Below are 19,220 nucleotides of genomic sequence, written 5' to 3' on the forward strand. Positions count from 1 at the left end.
GCATGGCGCATGTGGACCGTGCCTGCCGCACTGAGGCTGACTTCCTGCTTTACTTTTGCAGTTGTTCATGGTGGACAACGGAGCAGATGACTGGAGAATAGCGATGACCTACGAGCGCATTTTCTTCATCTGCTTGGAAATACTGGTGTGTGCTATCCACCCCATCCCTGGGAACTACACGTTCACGTGGACGGCCCGGCTCGCCTTCTCCTACGCCCCCTCCACCACCACCGCCGACGTGGATATCATTCTGTCCATCCCGATGTTTTTGAGACTCTACCTGATTGCCAGAGTCATGCTCCTGCATAGCAAACTGTTCACCGACGCGTCGTCCAGAAGCATCGGGGCCCTCAATAAGATAAACTTCAATACTCGCTTTGTTATGAAGACGTTGATGACGATATGCCCAGGAACTGTGCTCCTGGTCTTTAGTATCTCGCTGTGGATAATTGCCGCGTGGACGGTCCGTGCTTGTGAGAGGTAAGTCCGTTTCTTTTCCTGTCTTCCGGAGCTGGGGAGAGGAGGCGTGGTAGGCTGGGGGTGCACGGCGTCTTGCACTGGAAGACTTTGCATTCTCTGCTGGGATCCCTGGCAGTGGCTGTGACCAGCTTGGCTGCAGGTGTTGGCGTGGAGCAGGTGCCATTGCGCTCGTGTGTGTTTTCTCTCTCTCATTGGATCCGTCTTCAGCAGAGGCTTCCTCTGTGCACTGTGTGTAGAGCTGGTGGTTGTGCACAATGTTTCTACCTGAAACACCAGTTAGGGGGTCACAGGCGTTGTTTCTGTGCCTGGCTGGTCCAGGTGTCGATGGTTGTTGATGCCGAAACCTGGTAGGGAAGTGTTGGCTCCCGGTGTCTGGGATCTGCAGACTCTTGAGCATGGTTGCTTGATGGTCGAGCCCTCCCCTGAGGAGGTGGGTGTGTGCTAGCGTCTCCCAAGCTTTGAGCAGTCGGACGTGAGAGGAGGGTGTGGGTTGTGCTGTCGGTGGTGTGAAGTGAGACGCACGCTCTCACGTTTCAGGAGGTGCTCAGCGAGTGGAAACTGACCAGTGGCAGCACCAGTGCTGGCCGCCATGCCGTCTGACAGACAAAAAGGGACTGATGACAAACGCAGGTGCTGCGTCAGAGTGGGACGGGGCGTGCACTCGCGGGACCTGGCTGAGGAAATCCAAGGGCAAGAGAGCAGTGGAGAAACAGCGCCAGCGTGCACGTTTCTGGGATGCTGGAATGTGCGGATGCTGGTCTTTGTAGCATCCTTTTCTAAATGTAGTTTGCCAAAGTCAAGGTCGAACTCGTGTGCTGTAAAGAATAAAGGAACCTGGCCATGGGCTGCTGAGAGCAGAGGCAGAGCGGCCGTGCTGCCAGCCCGTTCCAGCCTCCCAGGAGCGGTCCTGAAGCCTCTCTGGGCTGCTGCATGAACTTTGTTTTTTATGTTCCTAAGTAAAATGGTTCATGTAACTGTGCCTGGGTTTCTCTGCCTGGGGCTCCGCCATTGGCGTCGTGTTTGGATATTGAGGTTTTGGTTTACTTCCTCTTACACTGCACACGTCTTTGCCACGGCCCTGGGAATCTGCAGTCTGCACTTGGGTTGTTGTGAGCACATGGAGGAGTGCATTTGTAGTGGGAGTTCCATACATGATGGTGGTTATTCCTTCCCTGGGGGTCTTTCTGTTTCCTCGAGAATTGTTACCTCCTTTGAGCTTTCTGCACACTTACCCATGAACAGTCTAAGTTCTTTCTCCCTCACTGTGTGGGCTCTATTCCCTTCTCTGCTCACTGGGACCCTATCAGCTTCACCTTGCAGAAGCACCCCCGGACCCCATGCCTGCTGCTCTGTCGTGCGGGGGGTTTCCTGGCTCTGCTCGTGTGTTGTGCCCCCCTTCCCTGGACCCTGTTTCTCCCTCTCCTTCATTCACTCCTGTGTCAGGCAGAATCTAACTTCCGAGGGTTCCTGACACGCAGTTGTATGTGAGAGAGTTTTTGAGACCTCACGTGCATATGGTCATCTTTACTCTTCCCTGTGCTTACTGGATAATCCAGCTGGGTATAAAAATCCAGCTCGCGGGTGGGCATTTAGCTAAGCTGTTAAGATGTCCTTGTCCCAAATGGGTGTGCCTGGGTTCAGTTCCCCACTCTGCATGGTTCCAGCTTCTTGCCTCTTCAGACCCTTGGAAGCAGCAGTGTCAGCCAAGTGCTGGGGTCCCTGTGTCCACATGGGAGAGCTGGATTGAGTCCTGGGCTCCTGACTCTGTCCTGGCCCCGCCCTACTTACTGTGGGCATGGAAAGTGAATTGGTGGTTGGAAGATCTCTGTCTCTATCTCTGACTCCCTCTCAAATAAATAAATTTTCAAAAATAAGAAACAAGCAGCTGCAGAGTGGAAATCACCATCCTCTGGAATACTGGAAGCTTCGTGTCCTGTGGTCTCACGGTGCAGTCGGGTGCCTCTCTTGTTTTTGGACCTTTTTTGACCTCTGGGTGCTCCCAGGATTGGTATTCTAGAATTGTGCATGGACCTGCTTTCATGCATGGTAGTGGGCATGCAGCCCATTCAGCCCTGGAGTTCCGTCCTTCAGTTCTGGGGTCTTTGTTTTGCATTGGTCCTGTTTTCTGTTGGCCGAGTAACGGCCCAGCCACACTAGTTTGTAGTTTTCTTACTGGTTTTGTTGTTTTCTGTCCCCGCCTTTTCTGAGTATGGACAGGTAGCCTCGGTTTTATCTCCCACACTTTCTGCTGGGACTGGGCTTCAGCTCTGCACCCTAACGGATGCACCTGATTTTTGACCATTAATGCTTTTCCTTCTAAATAGCATTATTCTCTGGGGAAGTCAGGGGTACTTTTTGACATCTTTTTTTCCGTATGTATTTTGGATGTGTGCAAAGTTGGTTTTTCTGGCTTCTGTGTGCCGATGTGGCCTCACCGGCTGCTCTGCCTGAAATGCGCACTCGCTTCCTGGTCTCCCGGCTCAGCCGCTGTCTGGGCTCAGGTAAGTCAGCGACCACCGGTTGATTGCTTCTCTGGCTTCCATCACCAGGGCCTCATCTCTTGTTGCCTGTATGGGTTTGTGCTGCTATTGTATGTTTTAAAATTATTTATGGTGTTTTAAGGGGTCTAAGGCCAGCAGCAGGTTCATTAATTTCACCTGTTTTTACCAAAACTTCTGAGTGACTGCTTTTTTCTATACATGAATATGGCATTTGAGGGACTGAAGTTTGCTTTTTAAAGAATAGACCTCTTATGGTGCTGTGTTGTTTCCTAGCAGTCTTGGTATTTAGAGGTCTGTGGTATTTTCTGTAATAGGTGTGTCTATAAAGTTTGAAGAATAAAAATGGAAAACCTAGATTGACCTACTTCGTTTATAAAGATCAGCTGTGGTTTAAAAACCACACATCACAGTGGTGGGGGGGGCGGGGGTAAAGCCCTGGTTTACCTGTGGCAGGCCTGCGTGGCAGGGGGTGGGGGTGGGGGTGGGGTCTCTGTGCACCTGTTTCCCATGCACCTATAAAATAGCCCCAGTGTCCTGCAGCTGCCACGATTTCCCTATTCCCAAACAGGTCACCTGAGCTAGGTTGGCCAATCATCACAAGACACCTGAGGCAGGCCGGGGCGGGTCTTGTGTTTTGAACTTGCTCAGGGTGTCAGAGGGAGGCCCCCCTGCAGAGAGGCCATGGAGGGTGAAGACACCCATCTCATGCAGGGGTAGGAGTCTGAAGCTAGCAGCTATGGGAAGGAGGCCTGCTCAGGGCTGGACTCTGGTGGGGACACTGGGATTCTGTCCCATCGGTGCAGGGTTGGGGGCTGAGTGACTGCAGGCCAGTTCTTCATTTGCAAATTGGATGGCTGGATAAGCTTCCTCCTTGAGGAAGAGACGTTTTATAATTGCACAAACGTGTCAAAGAAAGTTATCATCAACCAGGATTGTGACGGCACGGTCCCCACGTTTGCATTCTCATTGAACTTGGTGCTTTGGGGCACATGATCTCGAGGTTGTGAGCTCTAAGACACAGAGATGTAAACACACACAAAATCGTTTGTCTGCAAAGCTGAACTGTTGACCTTGATGTCACTGGCATCTGACACGTGGGTTTTTATCTTCGTACTTCTCCCTCCCTCCCTCCTTTACTCCCTTCTGAGAGTGTCTTTAAAGGAGAGAACTTAGACGGGGTTGGGGCATAGAGTTTTCTAGAAGAATGTGTTGCACACCTCTTCACGTCTTTTCCCTGAGTGTTTCTGAAGGTTGCTGGAAAGTGTTCCCCACTGCTGAGGGCACCCTGTGGACACCTGTTCCTGGTGCTGGCAGACTCCGCAACACATCATGCACCTCTGATTTATCTCCCTGTATGTGATAAAAATTCTGCCTGTGCGTGTGTGTGCATATGTATGTGTGTGCATGTGTGTATGCCCGTGTGCCTGTGTGTGTACGTATGTGTACCCATGTGCCTGTGTGTATGTGCATATGTGTGTGTGTATACCCATGTGCCTGTGTGTGTGTGTGTGTGTGTGATGGGAAGATGACCATCTGGAGTGTGGTGGTGTTTCTGTGGCCTGCATCTCTGGAGACCAGACTGTAGCAATCCACCCTCTGTGGCTTTAGTTTGGCCCTGCATTAAGGGGGTCTCAGGTCTAGGAAGAGCCTCCCTCCTGGAGCAGCCAGGCAGGGTGGCCCAGGCTGTGTGTGCGCTTGCTTTCACAAGGTCCCAGGCCAGGGCGTTCACTGGCGATGGATGAAGTGGGAGAAACTTCCGGAACATCTGTGTCTGAGATGACATTGGGACCGCAGAGGCTGGAAGCTGCCGCGTGGTGATGCCTGGGGAGCTGGCGCAGACGCTGCTCACCGCGTGTTCCTCTGCACGCTGTTGCTAAGGGGGCTGCGAAGCCGTGAGCAGGCTGGCAGGCAGCGCTGCGTTCCGCAAGCAAAGCCGTTCTGTCTGGGGGTTCCCACCACGAGGGCCCTCAGAGCGTTTAGGGACATCCAGGGGGACCGTGGGCTTGGGCCCCTCCCCTGGCGTGCACACCTGGCCTGGGTCACTAGGAAGTCTCAGAGAGGGAGAGGACTGCAACTGCCTGCAGTTTGGTATTGAAACAAAATGCTTCTTCATGAGTGTCACCTTTCTTCCGGAAGTTTGATCCTGTAGGGAAAGGGCGGAGCTGGGGCAGGAGGAGGGGAGGCCAGGGCGAGGCAGCGCTGTCCAGACCCTGCAGCGCTGCCCCCCACACTGGGCACAGCCACGGCGAAATAAACCACTGTGCGTCTTTCTCCTGTGGTCTCTCTAGCATTTCCGTGTGCATGCACTGGTACGTGGGAGGTGAGAGGGAGAGTTTGCTGAACACGACTCGGGAACGAACGGTTTCTGCTTGTCCAAGTGGAAAAGTTGAAGAAGCCGATAATGGACCTGGCCTTGAGCAGCTCCTGACGTTGGAACTCCCGTTGCAGATGGATAGGTTCTTCCCATACTAATAACTACCGTGTGAATATACACTTGGTATTTATTTTTCAGATGATCAAAGACAGCCGGAGACCTCCACTTCAGTTCCACTGTGTTCAGAGTCTGTTTACTGTCTAACAGTGGTGCCATTGGTGCATCAGGTCCAGCAAAACTTCCATTTCTCATGACTGTCACTGAGACCCTCCTGTGTCACGTTTCTGGTTTTCACTGCCTGGAAGATGATTTTAAAAAGCAGTGGCAGGGTCGTCAGGTGGGATACACCCCTGCTGTCTAATGGGTCACTGGAGAGTCTCGCACCACACCGTGGCCGTAGCAAAGCTGCCCTCGACACAGGTTTCCCCTGGGAGCGCGCGTAGGCCCTGCCCCTTTACCAGGAGGAAGGGATGGGTGGCCACTGGACGTTCCACTTGTTCCGTTTGCAGATTTGATTATTTATGTGGGGTCAGAGGTCGGAGCGCGTGACACGGGGAGCTGCGTTCTGGAGTGGAAGCTCCTGTTCCTGGTCGGCCAGCTGTGGTTTCAGTTTCCGCCCTCAGGAGACCATTCATGGTGCGTGTTTCCTGATGAAGTCTTGAAATCTGAAAGGCGTTACTCGTGGTCAAGTGTCTTTAACAGTAGCAGGAGTCGTAACACCGGTGCTGTGGGGCTGTGGAGATGCACCTGGCTGGCGCCCTGGTTGGTTAGTGTGTCCCGATAAGGAGTGTGTTTGTTGCCACTTCAGGTTCCACCTGTTGCTAAGTCAGCTGTGTGTTGGCTGTTTGTAGCACGACTGCATCATGAACACATCCAGATCCGGCTCAGACCTGTGAAGGGAGCATCGCCACGAGTCGCAGCCTTAGAGCGTCCCTGTGCTAGATCGCCAGGGGTCCTGGGGAAGACCCAGGCTTAGACATTTAAACATAGCACAGCGGTGAAGTCAAAGCCACTTAGAGTTCATGTCATTACCCAGCGAATGTTCGGTGAATAAATGCAGGGATACAAGCACTTCACATACAAGTTCGCCATAATTTTTAGCTAGGGAGTAGAAGATTATTCTTGTCACTGTTGTTTTTTAAATAGCTTTATTGAGGTATGGTTTACATGGCATCAAAGCCGCCTATCTGAGGCACACACGTCAGTAACTCGTGGGGTCGTGCAGTCCAGTTAACACAGCGCCATCACCCCCCGGAGACCCCTCTGCCCGGGACACTCCTGCTCCCCACTCCTGTCTCAGTGACCACTAACGTGAGGGGCTTGAAGAAGATTGTGAGAAAGTTGAATTGAAAGAGAAGCTTGCTTCGTTACCAAGAGTGTCTTTGAAATCCATGTGCAGGCTTTCCACGGTGCCTGGTGTGCAAACCCCAAAGTGCGTGCTGTGATGTGCACCCACCCACCTGCTGATGCACACTCTGCTTCCCTGCTGTTTGGGGGCTGTGTGCAGGGCTGCTGGGAGTATCTGCACACCAGCCTCTGGTGAGCACTCGACCCTGCTCCTCGCTGGGAAATCAGTCACGTGTGGGTCCAGATGTGGCTATGAGCCATCGTCAGTTGTGTGTGTCCAGATGTGGGTATGGGCCATCGTCAGTTGTGTGTGTCCAGATGTGGCTATGTGCCATCGTCAGTTGTGTGTGTCCGGATGTGGCTATGGGCCATCGTCAGTTGTGTGTTTCCGGATGTGGCTATGCGCCATCGTCAGTTGTGTGTGTCCAGATGTGGGTATGCGCCATTGTCAGTTGTGTGTTTCCGGATGTGGCTATGCACCATCGTCAGTTGTGTGTGTCCGGATGTGGCTATGCGCCATCATCAGTTGTGTGTGTCCGGATGTGGCTATGCGCCATCGTCAGTTGTGTGTGTCCAGATGTGGCTATGCGCCATCGTCAGCGGTGTGCTTGTGTGTGGACGTGTGTATACTCAGTTGTGGATGCACATACATATCTTGATATGCACGTACATGCGTGCATGTGCACACGTGGACTTTGCAGGTGTGTACTGATATGATCTTGTGGCTCTGATCTGAAGTCCTCTGAGGACCAGTGGTGGGGAGCACCTCCTCCCGTGCTCACCGGCTCCCGTGTGTGGCATTCACGTTGCTCTCCAATGTGGAACGTGGGTCGATTGCCATGTTGGAGAGTCGGTACCTGTGTGTTTTGGTTACGAGTCATTCGCCAACACGTGGCGTGCATGTATTTTCTGGGGCTGGTGTTTGGTTCTCATGCCGTCGCAGCTGTAGACGCATTGCTGTGCCGACTCGGTTTTCCTGCTGCGTCTCCTGGAGCCACGGGGGAGAGCGGCCAGCTGGCCTCCCTCAGCAGACCCTGCTTCTGGAGGAAGCTGCCGCTTGCTGGCTCTGTGCCCGGCTCCTCCTCCCTGCTGCCCTCCTGCTACCCTGAAGTCTCCCAGGTCACTGTCTTGTAGCAACAGGAGAGGAAGGGGCAAAGGAGACTGATGTTCCACCCCTACTCAGAGAGTGGTCTCCCCAGTCTGGCCTGGCTTTCCTGGTCGTCATGCCGCTCACAGGGAGGGCGTCTGGACTCGTCTCCCACAGGGGTATTTGAGGCTCTTGTTGGTGTCTCCCCGGGTGGGGGCAGTCCTTTGTTCTTCATGACCAAGGTCACACATCTGCAGCGTGTCCGGCCAGGCAGAGAGGGAAGGAGCTGGACACGGAAGAAAAGCAACCCCTCCCCGTCCTTGCTGTGACCCGGCCGGGCTCGCCGCAGGCTGCCGGCCAGATGACCACTGTGGCGTCCTTTGCTGTCTGACAGCGGCAGGGCTTCAGAGCCCAGCTCACGGGCATGGCGGTTGACCTTGCCGTGGAATATTCTAGATGCCGTGGCGACTCAGCAGGCGGAGGTGTTAGTGCTGCTTTGCTTTATTGAACCATGCCTCGGAGTCCATCACAGAAGTCACCTGATAGACAGTTTCTGCAGGCTTCTGGCCTCTCGGGGTAGCCTTGGAGTCCCACACACCCCTGTCCAAATCATGGGTTGAAAGCAGGAAAGCCAGTCTTCAGAGTCAGTTCAAACACCGTTTGTGCCAGTGATCGTGGTAAAAAGTGAAGTTTAGCGACCTTGCTTTGAAGAGCTCATGCCCAGTATTTTGAGTGATGGAAGCTAGCGGTGATCCCAAGCCTTGTCTTTCTGAATGAGACCAGGGCCGTGCTGGACGTCACTTGGTGTTACTTTGGGGCAGTTTTGTGCACCTGTCTCATGGCATCTTGCGGGGGAGCACCCAGTACAGGAAGGTGAGCACGCTCAGTGGCTCAGTGGCTCAGTGGTGCCCAGCTCAATTTCTGTGGGCTCTGAAAGAGGTGAATCTTCCTACGGTTACTCTGGCAGTGTGCCCGCCATGCCTTCCTCCATCTTGTAAGGTGTTTGGGTTTGGCTTGGCTTTTAAAACAGGTTCTGGGACCCCCAGGGATATGCATGTTAAGTGAGAGGTTTCCTGATGCTGGCTAAGAACTCTCCACTTCTGCCATCTGGCACTGCTGGCCGTAGCCCTGCCCCATGGCTGTTAGCTGTTAGCTGCTGTGCCGGCTGGCTGCTCCATGCTCAGCCCCGCCCAGGTCGCTGCCATTCAGCTTGATGGGCAGGTGCCTGCTGAAGGCAAGTGTGGTGAGCTCTGAGGAAGAGCCAGGACGGTGGTGGTCAGCAGTGAGCACGTGGTCCACCCAGAGCCCATGCTGACCCCAGTTAGGCTAGGACATGGGTTCTCCCTCCAGTTTAGGGACTCTTGGACTCTCACCCTGTGCTGCTGGAGCTAGGAAAAGCCCCCCTGAACCAGTTCCTAGGTGCCAGCAGCAGTGTCTGCACCATCACATATGCATGGAGCCTGGCGACCTTTAATCTCTGGGTCAGCTGAGACCCTCACAGGTCATCTGTGTCTGTCAGGCCCGGAGCAGCATCAACCCTTCACCTCCCTGGGACCTGTGCCCACCGCCGGGCTACAGAAGACAGGGTAGCACTTACTGAAGACCTGACGCAGCCGCTGCTGCTGCTGCGTAGATGATGGGAAGGCGGCACCTCCAGTATGAGAAACATCCTCATGCAGATCGATTCGCTCGCCGGGAGCTGGAGGTTTATGATTTAGGAAGCTAATGGAGGTTCCCGGGGAACTCCTGTGTTCATCAGCGTTTCGGCGAGGCGGTCAGGGCAGCATAGCCCGTGCTGGACACCTGCCGACGGCTGCCTCTGCTGCATGGTCAGGGTGGCCTCCCAGAAGCATCCTGGGCCTGGCACAGCCTGCCCCACACGCTCCGCTGTGTGTTGCTGCAAGTGTTGCCATGCCCTGCTGGAGCACAGACCTGTGGGGATCTCCTGTCTTTGACCTTAGGTGTTAGTTCACCACCCTTGGCACCCCTGTGTCTGTGCTCATGGTGGGCTTTTGCAAAGGGGGGCATGGGGGCGCTGTTCTGAGGTTCCGTCCTGCAGAGGAGCTGCAGACAGAAGCCAGGGCCTGTCCTGCCTCACCCTGGGCTGCCTGTGTTCCGAGGGCACTGCTGGCCTCATCTCTACCACTCAGCTCTGGTCCTGTGGGCTCTGAATTGTTTGGGCACCTCCCAGAAGCCTGGCTGGTAGCAGTAGGCAGCCTAGCCCCGCTCCTGTTACACACACACCTGCCAGCCCTGTCCCTGTGGTCAGCAGAGTCTGAGAATGCCCGCAGTGGCTGCTGGGAGCAGACACCACGAGGTTTAAATGCCCAGGTTCACTGCCTCCTCCTCCAGGCAGGCCTTGAGGTAACTAGTCACCATCAGCTCCAAGTGGGCCTTTTGAAAGGTATTATTTTGTTTCTTGACTCTCTGTCCAGTTTGACTTTTGGTTAGAGATGTTTATCTGGTTTACTTTCTGTCTTGTGATTCTTACTGTTCACTTTTTGTGGGGTCAAAGGGTGGCGAGGAATGGGGGAACAAAAGCCTTCCTTTCAGTGCGTGAACCGGCCAGGGTGGGCGGTGGGCAGCCGAGCCCGGCAGCCGGAGCCAGCCCACTGCTTGTGTCTGTGGAGCCCATAGGCTGCGGACAGTTTTTACATTTTTAAATTGGGGTGGGGGGGAGACATGTGTGACGGAGACCATGTTTGGTCTTAAAAAACCTAAAACAAATGCAACCTGGCCATGTGGGGAACAAGTGTGTGAACCCCTGGTCTACAGTAGCATCAGAATACATATTTTTAAAAAAGGTTTATTTTTATTTATTTGAAAGGCAGAGATACAGGGAGAGAAGGAGAGAGTGAAAGCAAGAACCGGAGGTCTTCCACCCCAATGGCTGCAACGGCCAGAGCTGGGCTGATCCGAAGCCAGGAGCTTCTTCCGGATCTCCCACATGTGTGCAGGGTACCAGGAACCTTGGGCCATCTTCTGCTGCCTTCCCAGGCACACTAGCAGGGAGCTGTGTTGGAAGAGGAGCAGCCAGGGCTTGGACCAGCACCCGTATGGAATGCCAGCACTGCAGGTAGGGGCTTAATCTACGCCCCAGCGCCAGCCGCTCAGTACACATTACAGAGTTTTTCTGGTTTCACAATGGTGTCACCACTTCAATCAAGCGATACCTCCCGTATAGTCGATATGACATCTTTAGGATTAAGTTTAAACAGCTTGTGCCATTGGTGACCAGGTCAAGTGCTGACATTGGCTGAAATGACCAGCAGCCCCATCGGAACTCCATTGGAACTGAAGCCGCCATAAGGGGCACCAGCGAGACGCCTCCCAGCTCTCGGAGCCCCTCGGAGATCATGCTGTGAGGTGCAGTCCCGAACTGTGGCCCGGAGGCTGTGGAGCAGCAGGCAGGGCTGGCCGTAGCACGACAGGGTCACTGCACGCTGGCAGAGCGCCTCTCCTTAGCCTGGACACGTGACCTCGAGTTTTCCCACAGCCCTGCTGTCTGCAGCAGGTAACTGCACAAGTGCGAGGCAGGGCTCCCTCTGGGTGTTCTTGGGGCACATCAAAGGGCCAGGGACCTTCCCGGCCTTGTATAGTGGATTCTTGCATGGTAACAAAACACCACGCTCGCCTTGGCCCCGGGGCTGTCTTTCCAACCCCAGCGCTGCCTCTACCCAGTGTATCCCGTGTCACTTAACGTGGGACAGATGCACCAGAGATGAAAATGCGTCCCGTCTGGCTTCCTTGTGAGGATCTCTGCTGAGCTCTCCTGTGAGCTCATTCATTCCTTGGAAGGGTAGAAAGGAAGCAGTGGCTGTGATCCGGCCGAGGTAGCACCTGTCTGGTGCAGGTTCACCATCAGGAGGGCTTCCCCACGTCACACGGCGATAGCAGACGCAGAGCGGGAAGTGCGTGTTGGCCCGGTGAGAGTGTGGATAATGCCTGCAGTCACCCCACAGGCCCTCCAGACGATCTGCATCTGGCCAGGGCCTCTGTGGTCCAAAGGGCTGAGATTCCGTGGCCCCTGCGGGGCGGGGCGGGGCGGGGCGGGGGTCTGCCTCCCTGCCCCCGGTTTCTGTGCTCAGGAGGGGTCCGTCAGTGCAGTGGCGCTGCTTTCCTGAACGAGCGGGCGTCTGCGGTCACTTCAGATTTCTGATCCCTTCTTTTCAGCAGGTTTTGTGCATGGCCCTGGATATTCTGGACTTCGGCATCTCTCGTGTTTTCTTTTTATAGATTATCTTTGTTGCAAAGGAAGAGATCCTAAAGAATGCTTATGGCCAGCACCGCGGCTCACTAGGCTAATCCTCTGCCTGTGGCACCGGCACACCAGGTTCTAGTCCCGGTCAGGGCGCCGGATTCTGTCCCAGTTGCCCCTCTTCCAGTCCAGCTCTCTGCTGTGGCCAGGGAGTGCAGTGGAGGATGGCCCAAGTGCTTGGCCCTGCACCCCATGGGAGACCAGGAGAAGCACCTGGCTCCTGCCTTCGGATCAGCGAGGTGCGCCGGCCGCAGAGGCCATTTGGGGGGGTGAACCGACGGAAAAGGAAGACCTTTGTCTCTGTCACTCCAACTCTGCCTGTCAAACAAGAATGCTTTTTTGTGAGCCTACATATTTAGGTGAAATTATAAAGCTGCCAGGGAAGCCAACACGTGGGCTCAGTGTTCTGGAAGTAGATTTAAATGAAAAAGACAGGCTCTGTCACTTGCCCGCCTCGGTCCCACGTGATTGTGGCCTTCCTGCCCCGGTGTGAAGGGAGGCGCAGGATTGGAACCACCTTAGCCCTCCCGCCGTGCCGCCATCAGCGTTCGGTCCACTGGTATTTTATTGAAACGGCTGTGAATTCCTCTCTTGTGAAATCGCTGAGTGTCAGCGGGAGAACCTGAGCTGCTCGTGGGGCCTTTGCACATGCAGGTGTCCTTGTGGACTCGACTCCCTGCCCTGCGGGGGGCACGCGTGGCTCCCTGCCCTGAGGCTCACGTGTGGGAGGCCCCAGCGCGACCATCCCTGGATCTGGGCCTCGGGGCAGGGTTGGGTCCTGAGGATGGAGCCCTGGTCTGTGGCACCAGTGCCTTCATGAAGGAACTCCCAGAGAGTTCTCCTGGAGTCTGTGCCCCGGTGTGGGGTGGGGGTGCTCACCGCACACTGAGTCAGTCTTTCGGCCCCTGGAACTGTGAGAAACCCATGTCTCGGTTTCTTAAAGATGTAGTTCTTTGAAAGTCAGAGTTACAGACAGTGAGAGGGAGACAGAGAAGTCTTTGATCCACTGGTTCACTCCCCAAATAGCTGCAACAGTAGGAGTTGAGTTATGCCAAAGCCAAGAGCCAGGAGCTTCTTCCAGGTCTCCCATGTGGGAGCAGGGGCCCAAGCACTTGGGCCAACTTCCACTGCTCTCCCAGGCCATAGCAGGGAGCTGGATTGGAGGTGGAGCAGCTGGGACTTGAACCTCAACTCCTGTGGGATGCAGGCGTCACGGGCAGTGACTTAACTTGCTACGCCACAACGTTGGCCCTAAGAAGTAAATGTGTGTGAGTTGCTTGGTCTAGGAAGCAGGCAGAACCGACTGGGCCACTCTCCCCTCCTGAAACCAGAGAAGCAGACCGTGTGTGTGCCGTGCGTCCAGGACCACGAAGGGCTGGGGCTTCGCAGAGCACCATCTCTCAGGTACCCGTGGCTAAGTCAGGCTGTGGTGGCTCCCGGAGCTTCTTGGTGTGCAGCCATAGGGGTTTCTGCAGAGTGGACGTGGGCCGAGCCTCACCAGGCCAGCGTCCCGTCATCGGTGACTGGTGCAGCTCTAACTGGAATTGCCCTGAAGGCACATCGGTGGACATCTTAGGGTCACTTGACTGGCACTGTTACGTGGTCAGAGCCTCGGGTTTTTGAGCCTGGGGCTGTTGGCTGGATGCTGCTGTAGCAGGTAGAGGTCACAAGTGATGCTCTGTGGCCCAGTGGAACAGAGAAGCAGACCCGTGCCGGTACCCAGCTCCTGAGCCGGCACACCACTGGTATGCAGGAAGTACTTCATCACCAGAAACGAATTTTCACGGCGTCCCTGCTGTCTGCTGGTTCACAGCATGGCCGCAGGGACCCCTGCTTCCTCTGTGCCCAGCACCAAGCTGAGCCCCTGGACTAGAGCCAGTGGTCGGTGGTTTCTATTGGCTGAGGGGATCCTTGGCTAATTCTGCATACTTCACTGATCTTTCAGGTCCTTTCTATGCCATGTCCTCAGATGTAAGTATATTAGAATCCCATTCTCCCTCTGCACCTGCTACCTCATTTGCAGTTGTGGCTTTCACACTTTGTGGGGATAAACGTAAAAACGACACGGTCTTTGCCCTCCGGAAGTTTACGGCAAAAAACGGGTGAATGTGCCAGCAGCTTTGCTGCAGGAGAGAATAAGAGAAGCACCCTGGCCGAAGCAAGCACCAGATCATTCCATTTTAATTTTAAAATGCAGGGAAAGACTTCTGAGAGAAGGAAACATTTGCTTTGAAATTTCAAAATTGATAGAATTTCAGAAGATCAGAGAATGAGGGAATAGCCCAGACCTAGGTGACAGTGTGAATACAGGCACAGGTCAGGTTCAAGGGCACAGACCAGCAGGGCCTGCAGAGCGTTGCAGTGGGCAGTGAACTGGGGCAGCTGCCTGGGGAAATGGGAGCTTGGGTTTTGGTCCAGGGTCAGTGCCCAGTCCCTCCTTGCATTGCTGGTGCATCATGGTTCATTACCACATTTGCTACGTTGTCACTCATTTTTCTTAAACAACTTTACATAAGAAGGACACATTGTAACGGTGCTGAGTACTGATCCTTGTTCTGCCTGACTCCTTTCTGTTCTCCTCCTTGTGCTTGCCCGTTTCTGCGGGATGCTGAGGTACTTCTCGGCGTGTGGGTGGTGTGTGGTGGTCTCTCGGGGCTGTCAGCACCGACCTCTGCTTGCTTCCCTGTGCTTGGAACCTTGGTGTCCCTTCCTTGCAAAACAGCTCCTCCCCCTGCCTGGAAGCACTGCTCACCTCTGAGCTCGACTCTGTCCCTGCACAGGCACTGCAGGCCCCGGGAGAGCGGCAGGCACCAGGGTGTGGCCACGCTGACACCTGTTCTTACACAGCAGAGGGCTTACAACGAGCCCCTGACCATGAGAGAGCAGTGTAGGTCTCAAGTCCCTGTGCTGCCCCCTCCGATGGCCCCTGGCCCTGTGTCCTGTGTGTGGAAACTGCTGTCAGAGATGCAGGGAAGGGCCGGAGTGTCTCAGGTCCCTGAGTGCGGTGGCTGCCTTCGGAGGGAGCTGGGCGAGGCCCGGCCCTGGTGGCGTCCAGTTAGGATGGACCGCCTCTGTCAGTCCCCAGGGACCTGTGGGGTAAGAGGATCCGCCCCGGATGGCCGTTGGGCGTGCAGTATGAGGTGAAGCCATGCGTGGAGAAAGAGCATGGTGAGGAAGTGGAGCGTTCCCTCATCAGCAGTGAGCGGCCCTGCAGCCTGCCCCACCCAGGGCCGTGGGGGGAGCTAGGGGCTGAGTGCCCCCTTGTAAGCAGAGCAGGTTCTGCGGGCCCTCGGAATGCTGTGGTTTCACACTGGCCAGGCTCAGCTGGGCACTACTGCACTGTGGCTCCTGTGGCAGTCCCAGGGGCCCAGCCCTGGCTGTGTGGGTCACAGCTGTCTGTCCCGGCTGCCTCAGGGTCTCCTCCCACGTGGGGACGTTTAGGGATGGGGAGGGCTGGCCATGGTTACCTTGGCTCTTGGATCCTGTCAATTGTGGGAGCCGTCACTCCAGCAGGCTTGGGACGGGGATGCCCCAGCAGCCTCTGAAACCTGTTCCAGCCTGGCCCCTACTTCAATATGCTCATTCTCTCTGGAGGCGTGAAAGAGCTCAGGGGCCTGCCTGGCTGCCTCTGCCTGCACCCGAGTCTCAGGAGAGAGATTGGCGCTGACACGGCGGCCCCTGGTTCCGGGGTTTGCTTGGTGGGACTGTGCGCTGTCCGCCGTCTGATGGTGTTTGGAGTCATTAGAGTCTATGTTTACAGTGGGGATGTTTGAATCCAGGTTTTTTTGTTTGTTTGTTTGTTTGACAGGCAGAGTGGACAGTGAGAGAGAGAGAGAGAAAGGTCTTCCTTTTCCGTTGGTTCACCCCCCAAATGGCTGCTATGGCTGGCACACCGCGCTGATCCGAAGCCAGGAGCTAGGTGCTTCTCCTGGTCTCCCATGTGGGTGCAGGGCCCAAGCACTTGGGCCATCCTCCACTGCATTCCCAGGCCACAGCAGAGAGCTGGACTGGAAGAGGAGCAACTGGGACTAGAACCCGGCGCCCCAACCAGGACTAGAACCTGGTGTGCCGGCGCTGCAGGTGGAGGATTAGCCTATTGAGCCATGGCGCCAACCTTGAATCCAGGTTTTAAATGTACTGTGCTTTGGAGGCCAGCTCTGTGGTGCAGTGGGTTAAGCCGTGGCCTGCAGTGCTATTATCCCATTTGGCGACTGGTTTGAGTCCCAGCTGCTCCACTTCGAATCCAGCTCCCTGCTAATGCACTTGGGAAAGCAGTGGAAGATGGCCCAAGTCCCTGGGCCCCTGGCACCCATTGGGAGACCTGGATGAAGCTCCTGGCTTTGGTTTGGCCTAGCCCTGGCCATTGTGGCCATTTGAAGAGTGAACCAGTGTGTGGAAGATGTCTCTCCTCTCTCTGCCTTTCAAATAGATGAATAAATCTTATAAAATGCACTGTGCTTCTCAGAGCTTCAGAAACACTCATCCGTTGTCTTGTGTGTCTCCCCTCACTGCCTGGCTGGGACCATAGTGCCAGGGTCCTCACTGTGGGGCCTGGAACACATGTGTCCTGGGCCCAGTGCAGTGTTCACCAGGGTGAGTTTGAACTGCCCAGCCGTCCACAGTGGACTGAGCGCCTGCTCCGTGTCCATGCCTGGCTGTCTCCTGGGTCCTGGGAGAGAGTGAGACCAAGGAATGTGGAGTCTCCTGGTCCCTGGTGACAGGAATGAGAGGGCCTAGCCCCTCCATGGTCAGCTGAGACAGGCATGGCCTGGGTGGGCAGAGGCTCTGAGGGTGAGGCCCACAGCTGGGGGAAGGCTCACACCCATGGGGCTGGGGGTTTTGCTGCTCACTTGACACAAACAGATAACGAAGCTGGGTGCTGTGTACCTGGCCCCGGGGAGATCTGAACGCCACAGAGAGGCGTGTGCAAGGAGCCAGGTAATGGCCAGGTGCGGGCGCTCGCCTCCTCATCCTGCCCATGGCCAGCCAGCTCTCCTCGGTGTGGCCTCTCGTCTGCCTGGCCAGCTCGTGGCTTCCACTTGAGGTGGCCCCAGCTGGCAGCGCAGGGGAGGCTGCCACGACAACCCAGCGGCCAGCGTTCGTCTCGGGAGGTTCCTGCGGGGACAGCTGCAGTGGGGACGTGCGATGAAGGTGCATGGAGGCAGAGCCCTCTCCCCTGCGGCCTCGCTCCCGGGTGCAAGGGTGGGGAGACTGACACGTGTTTGTCACCAGGTGGCCTGCCAAGCTCCCTGGACGCCAGCCTGCTTTACTGCCCGCTGCTCCCCTGTCCCTGGCAGCTCAGAGATGCTAGGGGCCGACTGTCCCACCTGCCCTAGCCCTGCCCTTGGGTCCCTGCCCTGCTCCGCGCCTGCTCTCTGCGTGGTTCCGCCGTTGGCTCCGGTGGGCACCGTTTGGACGTGATTCGTGTCGGGAAGCGAGGGCTGGCAGGGAATGCTCTGAAAATGAGCTTTCGTCATTCTTTGAGTTTATCTTGGTGAAAATCAGGAGACTGTGTTTTGTTTGTTTGTTTTTCTTAAAAACACCTGGGAAACCAGGACTTGATTGTGATCGCCAGTCAGGAAGTAACCTTGAACGTTGTGCAGGGAGGGAATGAGCAGGTAGCATTTCCTGTAAGGATGTCTGTGGGATGCGCGTCTGACTCTGTCGATGTCCTTGTCCTTGGCATCTGCAAGTCTTCAGCGTCACTGGGAAGTTCAGAAATTGAGAAGCATGTGGAAGCGAGTTGGGCTGTTGGGACGCGCGTAGCTGTGAGGTCTCTGGTGCAGCAGAGGACGTGCAGGAGCTTTTAAAGGGTGATCTTGTCTGTCCTTTCCAGGAGTGAAAAGAGATGCAAACCCTGGGACGAGGAGATCCGCGGCAGGCGCCGCCGCTCCCCTCCGTTTCCTACGTCTGTGTGAAGCCCCAGGGAGGGCCGCCTTCCTGGCGACTGAGGTTTAACCAAGAACAGCGGTGGGGCCGGCACTGTGGCACAGCCAGTTAAGCTGTGCCTGCGATGCCGGCAACCCCCGTCAGCACCGGTTCGAGTCAGGGGTTCAACCATCTGCGGGTTCTCTCCCCAAATGGACGAGGGCTGGGCCAGGGTGAGCCAGGAGCCAGGCGCTCCTTCGGGTCTCCGCCGTGGGTACAGGGGCCTAAGCAGTTGGGCCATCCGCCGCTGCTTTCCCAGGTATATTAGTGGGGAGCTGGATGAGAAGTGGAGCAGCGGGGACAGGAACCAGTGCCCATAGGGGATGCCAGTGTCATGGTGGTGACTTGACCTGCTGTGCCACAATGCCAGCCCCAAGGGGCTAGTGCCCTGTTTATGCACCTGGGAAAGCAGCAGAGGATGCTAATGTACCTGGGCCCTGTGCCCATGGGGGAGACTCTTATGAGGCTCCTGGCTTCCACCTGGCCCAGCCCCGGCCAATGCAGCCATTTGAGGAGTGAATCAGTGGATGGAAGACCTCTCTCTGTCTCTCTGTCACCCTTTCAAATAAATAAAATAAATCTTTATGAGAGAGAGAAGAGAAATAGTTGAAAATGGGCCTGTTTTACTCCTTTTCAAGACGACTGAGGTGACCCTGCCAATCGGTCCCTCCTGGCTCATGTCTCCATGTGGCCTCCTGGTGGCCCTGGCCTGGCTCTGAGCTGCCCCGGTCTCAGTGAGACACACGCCCATCCCACACAGCCAGGTTTGCTGCTCCCTGTGCGTTTCCTGCACAGTCGAGTCACCTGTAGTGCAGTGATGTGTCCCAGTGGGGGCGCAGAGTTCCAGTGTTGTCAGGTGTGTGTGCGTTTGTCCATCAACCCCTCCCGCGCCAGCCCCTCGTGGGTTCCTGGGGGCACTCGGGGACATTGCTCAGAGACCCTGACGGGCAGGCGCCCTGTCTGTGTATCCCCATCCCCGCCGCGGTGCCCAGGGCTGGTCCTGGACAGAGTGGACAGGGAACACAGGTGTCTGAAACGGCTCTTGAGGAGGGCAGTGATTGGGGAAGACAAAGAGTTGAGGAATGCCAGTTCTTCCAGCGTTTCGCGGGGGAGTCCGCACCGGGACACCCGGGGCTGGGCCTCGGACCCTGGCCAGATGGAGCCAGGTCGCCGGCGGGCCTGAGGGAGGTGAGCAGTGCGGGCGCTGGGCACTCTGCCCGTGTGCCGTGTTCCGGGTTCCCACAT

The 19,220-nt window shown here is 55.9% G+C and overlaps 1 protein-coding gene across 7 annotated transcripts in view; it reads left to right on the plus strand.

Moving 5' to 3' along the window:
* KCNN2 (potassium calcium-activated channel subfamily N member 2) overlaps window positions 1-19,220 on the plus strand; it is a 319,374-nt gene that overhangs the window by 247,605 nt on the left and 52,549 nt on the right. For all 7 annotated transcript variants that reach the window (XM_089334806.1, XM_089334803.1, XM_051834539.3 and 4 more), the window contains one exon: window positions 62-480. In XM_089334806.1, coding sequence (XP_089190932.1) covers window positions 62-480 — 419 coding nt within the window. The remainder of the gene's footprint in view (window positions 1-61; window positions 481-19,220) is intronic.

This window comes from Oryctolagus cuniculus, chromosome 6 (assembly GCF_051225735.1).
Source record: "Oryctolagus cuniculus isolate XC-2025 breed Fujian yellow rabbit chromosome 6, ASM5122573v1, whole genome shotgun sequence".
Lineage (NCBI taxonomy): Eukaryota > Metazoa > Chordata > Mammalia > Lagomorpha > Leporidae > Oryctolagus > Oryctolagus cuniculus.